The sequence below is a fragment of the Amaranthus tricolor genome, chromosome 6, assembly GCF_026212465.1.
Source record: "Amaranthus tricolor cultivar Red isolate AtriRed21 chromosome 6, ASM2621246v1, whole genome shotgun sequence".
Classification (NCBI taxonomy): Eukaryota; Viridiplantae; Streptophyta; class Magnoliopsida; order Caryophyllales; family Amaranthaceae; genus Amaranthus; species Amaranthus tricolor.
In genome coordinates, this window is record NC_080052.1 from 4,431,692 (window position 1) to 4,442,684 (window position 10,993).

Sequence of the window (10,993 nt, forward strand, 5' to 3'; positions counted from 1 at the left end):
ACTAGTCGGGGCATTTCACTTCTTTTTTCTTGTCCTTACACATCTTCTCAAAATGGCAAATCCGAACGCAAAATTCGTTCCATCAATAATATCATTCGCACTCTTTTGTGTCATGCTTCCCTTCCCCCGCCTTTTTGGCCTCACGCCTTAAACACGGCCACTTATCTTCTCAATATTCTTCCTTCTAAACTTCTTGGTAATCTCACTCCCACTCATGTTCTTTACTGTAAGTCTCCTACATATACTCATTTACGGGTTTTTGGGTGTTTATGTTTTCCTCTTTTTCCCTCTACTACTATCCACAAGCTTCAACCACGCTCCGCTCCATGTGTATTTTTAGGATATCCCTCTTCTCATAGAGGTTACAAGTGCTATAATCTCTCATCCCGTAAAATCATTATATCTCGGCACGTTCTTTTCGATGAGGCCACTTTTCCTTTTTCTCAATCACCTTCCTTATCTTTCCCAAACTACCAATTTTTAGATGATAATATTCGCATTCATTTGCTCAAAACAGCCCATACACCACCTTCTGGACCTACTCCATCTCTGAGCCCAATACCTCGTTCCCCTTCCCTCTGCCAACCTTCTTCAACTGGGCCTATCCTCCTGTCCGGCCCACATAACCTCCCTCACTCTCCACCTCCCCCCTCCCCTACTGGGCCTGCCTCACGCAGCCCAGTAACACTCCAATCCCACCTTCTCTCTTCCTCCCCCATTGGGCCTACTCCTCTCAGCCCAGTCCACACTCCTCCATCCTCCCTCTCCCCTACTGGGCCTGCCTCACGCAGCCCAGTCTCTATCCAATTCCCTCCTTTCTCTCCCCCTCCTACTGGGCCAGCCTCAATCCAGTACCCCTCAGCCCCATCAGCCCCACCCCAATCCAGTACCCCTCCTCCTCCCTCCCCTCAACTGGGCCTGCCTCACGCAGCCCAGTCCAACAGTCCCCTCCTTCCTCCCCCTTCTCTATTAGGCCTGCCTTACGCAGCCCAATCAACCCACCTCCTCCTTCCTCATCCACCGGTATAACTACGCGGAGTAAACATGGTATTTTCAAACCCAATCCCAAATATTACTCTCAAGCTTTATCTATTTCTTTTTCACCTTTACCTACATCTCCTCTTCATGCCCTTTGTGACCCAAACTGGAAGTTAGCCATGAAAGAAGAATTTGATGCCTTAATTGAAAATCATACTTGGGATTTGGTGCCGCGTCCTCCTCATGCTAATATCATTCGGTCTTTGTGGGTATTTCGTGTCAAGACCAAGTCCGATGGCTCTTTTGAGCGCTATAAAGCGCGTCTTGTTGGTGATGGTAAATCTCAAAGGGAAGGCATCGATTGTGATGAAACTTTTAGTCCGGTTGTTAAACCTACTTCTATTCGCATTGTTTTAAGTATTGCTCTTTTCCGGTCTTGGTCTATTCATCAGCTTGATGTTAAGAATGCTTTTTTACATGGTCACTTGACTGAAACTGTTTACATGCATCAGCCTCTGGGTTTTCGTGATCCTACTCGTCCTAGTCATGTTTGTCTTCTTCGTAAGTCTCTTTATGGTCTCAAACAGGCTCCTCGTGCTTGGTATCAACGGTTTACTACTTTTGCAACTACTATTGGCTTTTCTAACAGCATTTCTGATAATTCCTTGTTTGTTTATTGTCATGGCTCTAATATTGCTTATCTGCTATTATATGTGGACGATATTATTCTCACAGCTTCCTCAGATTCACTTCGTGAGTCCATTATGTCCAAACTTAGCTCTGAATTTGCCATAAAGGATTTGGGTCCTCTTAATTATTTATTGGGTATTGCTGTTACTCCTACTTCTACGGGCCTCTTTCTCTCTCAACAAAGGTATGCCTCTGAAATTCTTGAAAAGGATGGCATGTCCCAATGTAATCCTGTTGCTACTTCTGTTGCTACCTCCGGCAAACTTTGTGTTAATGCTGGTTCTCCTTGTGAAGATCCTACCTTGTATCGTAGCCTAGCTGGTGCTTTACAGTATCTTACTTTCACTCGCCCAGATATTTCATATGCTGTTCAGCAAGTTTGCCTCTATATGCATGATCCTCGCATTGAACATATGGCTGCTATTCATCGCATTCTTCGCTATGTCAAGGGTACTCTTCCCTATGGTTTGCAGTTACATCGTTCTAATATTTCAACTCTTTTGTCCTATACCGATGCTGATTGGGGTGGCTGTCCTGACACTCGCCGCTCAACTTCTGGTTACTGTGTTTTTCTAGGTGATAACTTAAATTCTTGGTCAGCTAAACGACAAACTACTGTTTCCAAATCCAGTGCTGCAGCTGAATATCGTGGTGTTGCTAATGTTGTTTCTGAAACTTTCTGGATTCGCAATTTACTTCTTGAGCTGCACTGTCCTATTACCACAGCTACCCTTGTCTATTGCGAAAATATTAGTGCCGTTTATTTAGCTGGTAATCCGGTCCATCATCAGCGCACTAAGCATATTGAGATAGATATTCATTTTGTTCGAGAAAAAGTTAAACGTGGTGATGTTCGGGTGCTTCATGTTCCATCTCGTTATCAGATTGCTGACATTTTCACCAAAGGCCTTCCTCAAGTACTATTTGATGATTTTCGTTCCATTCTCAACGTCTCCAAACCGCCCGATTCGACTGCGGGGGTGTATTAGAATATTAAAATATCTTAGAATAATATCTCTTTGATTACTTGCATATTTTTGTATATTCTTGTGATTATGTAGAATATTAGGAAATATTTAGTTTCCTAAAGTATAATGACAATCTTGTATATATTGACATTAACATTAATGAGAAAGGCAACCCGAGTCATTCTTACAAAAAAAACTTCTGCACAAATTTGATGATGAAGTAGTTTATTATGTTACTTATACCATTTGATAAACCTATGTGGATTTCTTCCATGCTCCTTCCATGAGAAATATTGTCATGGAAAAATCCACTTCCTAAATTTCATTTATGATTAAAAGATGAATTGTAAATGAAAGTAATCAACACAATGGTTGAAATTACATTAAAAATAACCTCAAAACGCGTATTTTTTCTCATCGCAACAAGAAAGACTCAATTTTTAATCAATTAACTCAATGATTCAAAACTCCCACTTATACTTAGAAAAATTATAGATTCTTAAAACCAATTAAAAAAATGAGTTTTCTTTTTCTTGAATGATACAAATTAGCTCTCTTTCTTTCTCCCGCCAAAACAGAGGAGGGAAAAAGAGCAAGAACAAGGATAAGAGAGTGTAGAGAGAATTTCATTTAAGGAATATGGTAATATACATAAGACGTGTAATGGAGTCCTTGAATTAAACAGTAAAGTTGGAGGCGTTGAAGAACTTCTTGAGTGTATGAAATTTGAAGACATGGTTTAAGGATGAAGAGGAAGAAGATGAAGAATGGAGGAGGAAGAAGACAGGGGTAAAATGATAATTTCTCAATATAACGGAAAACACAAACGTTTTTCCTTCATAAAGTTACTGTAGCTCATTATTCAACAGTAAAGTGCTATTTTGTGGAAATTTTTTAAAGAATTGCTACCACTGGCCTTTTCCAATAGTAGGTGCCTACCATATAATATATTCTATTATTAATTAATGCAATTATTCAATTGAATTTCTGATCGAAAAATGTGACACTATAACGTTACACGATAAAATCTTAAGTGGTGATTAACCCTAAATATTTTTAAACACTCTAAAATAAATACGTATTCTCGTTCTATTTAGGTGAAGCTTTAATAGGGTAATACAACAGTGGACTATAGGAAAGCTAGCTTATTTCTTGACTTGATGAAAAGTTGTTGTAGTTGCTTTAGGTGTCAATTGACTGATACTTCCTCCGTTCCATTTTAGTCGCTACATTTGCATGGGCACGCGAATTAAGAAAAGTGATTGACCTACACTGTAGCTAATTGTTTACTTTATAGAATATAGTATTTTATTATTGTTAATTGAAAAAGAATAAGGAAAAATAGGTTGTTAGGTTACTTTATAGAGTATAGTATAGTATTTTATTATAGAGTATAGAGTATAGAGTAGGATAAAAATAGGGGTAGGTAGAACTTTAAATGATTGTTTTATTACTAAAAACGAAAATGTAGCAAGTAATACGAAATTACCAAAAATAGAAAATGTAGCGGGTATTATGGAACGGAGGAACTATATCATATCACTATGCCTATGCAATAATTACGAACTCTAGAGGCAGCCCTAATGAGTTTGTTTATGATTTTTATAGCAAGGCAAGGTATGCTAAGGCCTATACTCCTATTGTCATGTCAATGCTTGATCCTATTGACTGGAAAAAATCTCGCATCGTCAACCTAACCCACCTCCATACAAGAAACTTCTAGGTAAAACTTTAAAAGTAGGGGAGAATGGAGCCTGGTGAGAAGTAGAAAAAACAACGAATTCGTCTTGATGTAATAGGGAAAGGTGTTGGAAAAAGATAAAAGTGTTCAATATGCAAGCAACATGGGCATAAAAAGTGAAAACGTATAAATAATGTGCTTACAACCAGTAAGACAACCCAATCGTAAATAAGGAAGGCCAATGTCTTATGATCTATGGAATGTCAGTGAAAGAGAGCACATAGCAAGGTAAGAACAAGTTCAAGTTGCTGATGCCACATAGAATAACAATGCTTTATCTCAAGCCTCAACTTCTAGAACTCAATCTTAATTCAGCTGTTATACATGGTACTCAGTACCCTGACACCCTATGGGTTGTTGTTAGTGATTAGTATGTTTTAAGTTTAGAAGATAAGCTATGAATTTATATATTAGTGCTTTGAATGATGGTCTTTTGTAGAACTAAGAACAATAATACATATCATAAATGAATTTTGGCTACTAATTAGCCACGTATCTGATATATATATATATATATATATATATATATATGAAAGTTGCCGAATACATAGTTTACTAATCAATGATACTAATACATATCATAAATGAATTGATATTGCCCGAATTAGAATGATAACAACAATAAAGAGTTCAAAATTATAGTACATCTCCAAACACGTTGCAGATAAATCATAGTCATTATGATCACCTCAGTTCTTGTCCTCCTAAGCTTTTGTTTAGCCAATACCAATTTCGTCTTCAAGTGTTCATCTTCTTTTTGTGGACTAGATTCTTTCATCGATCAGCTTCAAGATAACATCTTTTTGACAAATTAGTTACCTGAAGAGGTTGCAACCCCTAATGTTGGTTTCACTATCATAGTCAAGACATGCCATAAATCTTCTACTTAGGTTGTCTGTAGTTCAACTCTTTGTATAGAACAAAAGCACTCCTTTTGAGTTTCATAATTCTTGGAAGAAATTATGAAGACGCATCATCTAGTTTGAAAAAAATGGAATGAAAAACAAGAAAGAAAAAGAAATTTGAATTCGAAAATAACTTATCTTCAACAGTTTTTGATTTACAGAGAGAGAAGTTATTTAGACATGGTTGATTGAATAAGATGAAGAGGAGAAAGGAAAAAAACAGATGTTAGGGCATGTTTAAACGGTTGGGAGATGAGTTAACTTGGGTTAATTGAATTGGAATAAGGGTGACGGTTGAAACTAATTAATGTGAGTCAAAGGTGATAAAAAAAGTCTAGCATGTCATTTTAAAATCTTTGTGACCTGAATAAGGTGACATGATTACAATGCTATAAATTTTATATTTATAGTGCTATAATTCGAAATATTAAACTTTGCGGTTGTAATCTATAACTGATCTCAATTTTTACGCTATTTTTTATAAAAAGTTCATAATATAAATTTTTATTCATAGCCTATATATCCCTAATTGTTTATGTGAAAATAACAATATGAAAATCTCACATTTTTCCTATCAATTCTCGGATAATAAAAATCTCACTTTTTGATTAATAAATAAAAACGTGATCATATATCACTTTTTTATCTTAAGGATTATTCGGTCATTTTTTGTTGCATCTTTAATCTTGTATAGTTACACTCCCAACTTTTACTTTTTATTGCATAATTTATTTACATCAATGGAGAGTTATAAAAACAGATATTAACTAATAAATTAATTACAAGTGAGAGTTTTATATGTTATTCAAAGATTAATATTTTGGGAAATTTCATGTGGTAATCCTAAATTTTCGGCTTTTCCACGTGGTAGATAAACCGTTTTTTAAAATCCACGTGGTAACCCTAATTTTCCAATTTTTCCACGTGGTAGACAAAGCGAAGTTTTTTTTTGTTAACTTTACGCTATTTTTACCCAACGTAATGACATTTTTTTTCAAAATACAAACGTTGTGATCACCCTAATTAATCACATATTTTGATATCCAGTTGAAATAAGTAATGTAACCAAAAATTTAACTTTTTGTCTATCACATCGAAAAATTGGAAGCTCAAGGCACCGCACAAATTTAAAAAAGCATTTGTGGAAAAAGCCAAAAACTTAGGATCACCTTTTGGAGTTTCCATAATACTTTTATGAGAAATTATCAATGATACCCTTAAGTTTTTACACTTTATCAATGGTACTCCTAAGTTTTTTAGATTATCAATGGTACCTTCATGTTATTGAGCGTCTTACAACCGTAACATTTTTTGATTTTTTCTGTCCAAAAACGTCAAAAACTGTTAGCTTTTTTCTTTTTCTTTTATATTTTTTAATGTTAAAATTGAAAAATAAAGAAAAAGAAAAAAATTAACGATTTTGGACGATTTTGGACGGAAAAAATTAGAAAATATTACGATTGTAAAACGCTCAATAACACGAGTGTACCATTAGTAATTGAAAAAATTTAAAGGATATCATTGATAATTTCTTACATATACAATCCTTAAACATCGTCACCCTTTTCATTTTATTGCCACCCCCCACTTAAAATTTCTTACATATACTCTAACCTCACTAAATAACACCTTTATCACACTTAAAAAATAAAATTACAACATAAATATTTTGGAGCAAAAGCTAAGGAATTCAATCCGCAAACAAATAATCGAGGTAATTTTTATTCGAATCGTATTATTAAAAAAAAAGAAAAAAAAGTGAGTCACACGCGACTCGGCAGCGGGTTTAATTCGTGGGACTGACCCGCGGCCGAGTCACGTGCGATTCACTTTCTTTTTTTCCTATTTTTTAAAAAAGGGTTATTATCAATGGTACCCTTGTACTATTGAAAAATTACAATGGTACCCCACTGCATTTCAGTGGTACCCCCCAAGTATATGCTAATTACAACCGTGACACTATAAATGATTTTCCGTTAAATGTCCGTTAAAACCTAACCATGGTTAGTTTCTTCTTCTTCTTCTTCTTCCCTTTTCTCTTTCATGGCTGCTCTTTTTCCATGGCAGCTCTTCTTCCATGGTTAGTATGGAATTACAAATTGCAGGAGCAATAAAATCTTTTTCATCCCAAAAAACAGCATTTTAAACCTAAAAATAAAATTAAATCAAATCAAAAACCCAGAAATTTAACCGGGAGCCACATTCTTTGATTTTTCAGTAACCATGACCGAATTTCTTCAAACCTGATGACCATATTCTTTTGATAATTTCTTCAAACGGTCAAACCCAATGACTATATCAAGCCAGATAGATTGATTGCATGGTATTCTAGACCTTTCCACTGGGAGATCAATTGGAAATGAGGGCGCTGAAACTGGCTGCTAATAATTTCAAGAATCACACTTTCTGGTAATGCTGACACCACATGAGTGAGACCCGCTCCATGAGCTCCAATAATCACCGACGCATCCTCTATAGCTCGGATTTGCTCTCTCATAGGAATGTGACCAAATAAGCCATTTACGAGGTTTATATTGCATTGAGAATAATTAGAAGCCCAACTTTTCAAAGAATCGAACACTTCTTGTTCGTTGCCGAGTCTAGATTCAACTTTACCACCATGACGTGGATGTGCCAAATAATTTTCACGCCGTACAAATAGTACATTATATTCTGATGACTTGGGTTTTCTGGGTGTATCCACAGGAAAATCAAAAGCTGCCTTTATCATCTCACCAAATTCAGATAGTCGTGCTGTTTTACGGTCATCAGGATTTGCCCACAGGGCTCTCGCAGATGCCCCTTGACAATCATTATTTCTGGGTTTTTGTTTAAATTTGGATTAGAGTTTTGATTTGATTTCTGGGTTTTTGATTTGATTTAATTTTATTTTTAGGTTTAAAATGCTGTCTTTTGGGATGAAAAAGATTTTATTGCTCCTACAATTTGTAATTCCAGACTAACCATGGAAGAAGAGCTGTCATGGAAGAAGAGCAGCCATGAAAGAGAAACGGGAAGAAGAAGAAGAAACTAACCATGGTTAGGTTAAATTCCAAATTTAACGGACATTTAACGGAAAATTCATCATTAAGGTCACGGTTGTAATTACCATATAATTGGGGGGTACCACTGAAATGCAGTTGGGTACCATTGTAATTTTTCAATAGTACAAGGGTACCATTGATAATTTCCCTTAAAAAAATAATATACTTAATATCATTATTATTATTATTATTATTATTATTGTTGTTGTTGTTGTTGTTGTTGTTGTTGTTGTTGTTGTTGTTGTTATTATTATTATTATTATTATTATTATTATTATTATTATTTTTATCATTATTATTATGTTGATGTTATTATTATTATTGTTTTTAATTATTTTTAAACATTGATATTATTATTATTATTGTTTTTAATTTAATACTGTGATTATTATTATTATTATTATTATTATTATTATTATTATTATTATTATTATTATTATTGTGATTGTTATTGTTATTATTAATATTATTATTGTTATTATTATTATTATTATTATTATTATTATTATTATTATTATTATTATTATTATTATTAACTTTTTATTTTTCCTTTAAATATTATTTTTATTATTTTTGTTGGTGATGTTGTTGTTATTATTGTTATTGTTAGTAAATTTTTCTTTAATGTTATTTTTAAATATTTTTTTTTATTAGTGTTATGATTATTATTATTGTTTTTGTTATTATTGTTATGATTGTTATTGTTATTTTTATTATTATTGTTATTATTATTATGATTATTGTTAATTTAGAAAATTAATTACAATAATAATAATTAATATTTTATTGAATTATATTTGTTGATAATGATTAGTTAAATATTATTGTTGTAAAATTATATTTGTTGATAATGAGTAGATTAACATGTTAATTAATTATTGTCTTTCGTTCATGTGGTTAATTTAACGTAACATTTGATTCGTTTTATTCATTATTAATAGTTGATTAAATTATCAAAATTGTAGTAAATGGCTGGTAGTCAAGGGAAATGAAAGGGTTTTTTTAGACACTTGTTGAGCGGGAATAGTTCTAGGCCTACCCTACTCAAAGGGGATCCTCAAGAGAGGGGGGTAACGGGTTCTGCTAGGAGGGCTAGGCAAGAAGAGGCTGTCAGACACAGTGAGACCCAACGGTCGAGTACGCTGCACCATGTGCGCACTCGTTTTGATGACCAGGCTAGCATCCAGAGTAGTTGGGGGGTTTCTAGAGAATGATGATGATGATGATGTTGAGTACCAAGGCGCTGTTGGTGGCCCAGTGGATTGGACTGTTGTCCGCAGGGTCGACGGTAAATTCACACGTGCCGCTCGTAGTTCTGCAGGCGCATCTGAGCATGCCGGACGTAGTCACGTTGATGATGAGCCGCCACGGGGGAGCAGGCGCTCACAGTCCGCTGAACGGACTGGTTGGTCACATCGCCCCTGCCCGGGGGGCCCACAGATACGCGCCTGATACCCAGCTATGGCGGGCGCATAGCTAAAGTTATTTTTGAAGACTTTGAGCGTACCCCTCCGGTTCTGGAGTGCCGTAGTAGAAAGAAGTCGTTGGAGGCGATCATCGGACTACGGGATATGTCTGATGCGCTTTATGATGTTCTACCTGCCATTCCCCTCCGTCGGCTACCCTACATTATGCACCAGCACATTGACTGTGCTTCGATATCGGCCTTCGTGGAGAGGTGGCAGTCGGATACGAACACCTTCCACATGCCATGGGGGGAGATGACAATTATGTTGCACGACGTGCAACGCATATCGGGCATAGGTATTGAAGGTTCACTACTGGCCGAACCTGCTGAGGGGGAGTGGAAGGGCGCTATTGCTGGTCTGTTTGGGGAGCCTATGTCCGAGCTACGACGGAAAGGGATATTCACCAGCGGTGGCATCAACGTTGCTGAAGTTATGCAGTTGTGCCACCGGTCCCAGGCTATGGAGACCCAGTCGACAGCCTGTTACATGGCTATTGTCGGCTCTACACTGCTGGCGGATAAGACCAGAACCGGCATGCGACCTCACCCGATACTAACCGTCAACATCGATCAGGATGAGATCGCCTAGGGTGCGGTGACACTGGCCTACATGTATCGGTAACTGGGAATGGCGTCTAGGATTGGTTGTAAGACCATTGCTGGTTGCCTGACATTGCTTCAGACATGGATTTACGAGTACTTTCCGTCCTTCCGCCCTCATCCTCGTCAAGCAGATGTGCCTAATAAGACTAGGGCGGAGATATGGTCCACGCCCAAGCCAGGTCGTGAGATCAACAAGCTGAGGGACTGCAGAAATATATTGGACTCCATGACGGAAACTCAGGTGTTGTACATCACATCATACTTTGTTATTCATGTTATTTTAATTTGTAGATTATTTTTTTATAATAATTTTGCTTGTATGCAAGTGGAATGGACTCCGTACATGACTTCTCCAAGGGCATTGCTAAATGAGCACCCACGCACCACCTACATCGGGGGTATCACTTACTTTAATATCGTCGAGGTGTATTTTTCGGAGAGGACAGTGTGACAGGTCGGCTTTGTGCAGGCTATTCCCTCCCCCCCCCCTATCAGACCAACCTATGCTATACGACCGGCTCACGGTTCCTATTCCGTGACCTTTGCTTCTCCGCCTATTTACACGGAGGCATGGAGTAGGTTCCCCTATTGTGGCC

The 10,993-nt window shown here is 36.6% G+C and overlaps 2 protein-coding genes across 2 annotated transcripts; one reads left to right on the forward strand and one right to left on the reverse strand.

Moving 5' to 3' along the window:
• Window positions 1–1,157: 1,157 nt before the first annotated feature.
• LOC130815025 (uncharacterized mitochondrial protein AtMg00810-like) lies at window positions 1,158–4,359 on the forward strand. Its single transcript, XM_057681352.1, has 4 exons — window positions 1,158–1,388; window positions 1,491–2,439; window positions 3,734–3,749; window positions 4,209–4,359. Exons 1-4 carry the CDS (start codon window positions 1,158–1,160, stop codon window positions 4,357–4,359), a joined length of 1,347 nt encoding a protein of 448 aa, XP_057537335.1.
• A 3,216-nt stretch (window positions 4,360–7,575) lies between these two features.
• On the reverse strand, window positions 7,576–8,320 carry LOC130815026 (beta-1,2-xylosyltransferase-like). Its single transcript, XM_057681353.1, has 2 exons — window positions 8,226–8,320; window positions 7,576–8,101 (listed from the first exon to the last, which is right to left on the reverse strand). The coding sequence occupies exons 1-2, from the start codon at window positions 8,318–8,320 to the stop codon at window positions 7,576–7,578; spliced, it is 621 nt and encodes a 206-aa protein (XP_057537336.1).
• Window positions 8,321–10,993: the final 2,673 nt, after the last annotated feature.

Coding starts and splice junctions, on each gene's coding strand:
- LOC130815025 (XM_057681352.1), top strand. CDS start 1,158: ATGAAAGAAGAATTTGATGCCTTAATTGAAAATCATACTTGGGATTTG. Junction 1,389..1,490: donor AACCTACTTCTATTCGCATT/GTTTTAAGTATT, acceptor TACATGCATCAG/CCTCTGGGTTTTCGTGATCC.
- LOC130815026 (XM_057681353.1), bottom strand. CDS start 8,320: ATGGTTAGTTTCTTCTTCTTCTTCCCGTTTCTCTTTCATGGCTGCTCT. Junction 8,102..8,225: donor TTAGTCTGGAATTACAAATT/GTAGGAGCAATA, acceptor ACAAAAACCCAG/AAATAATGATTGTCAAGGGG.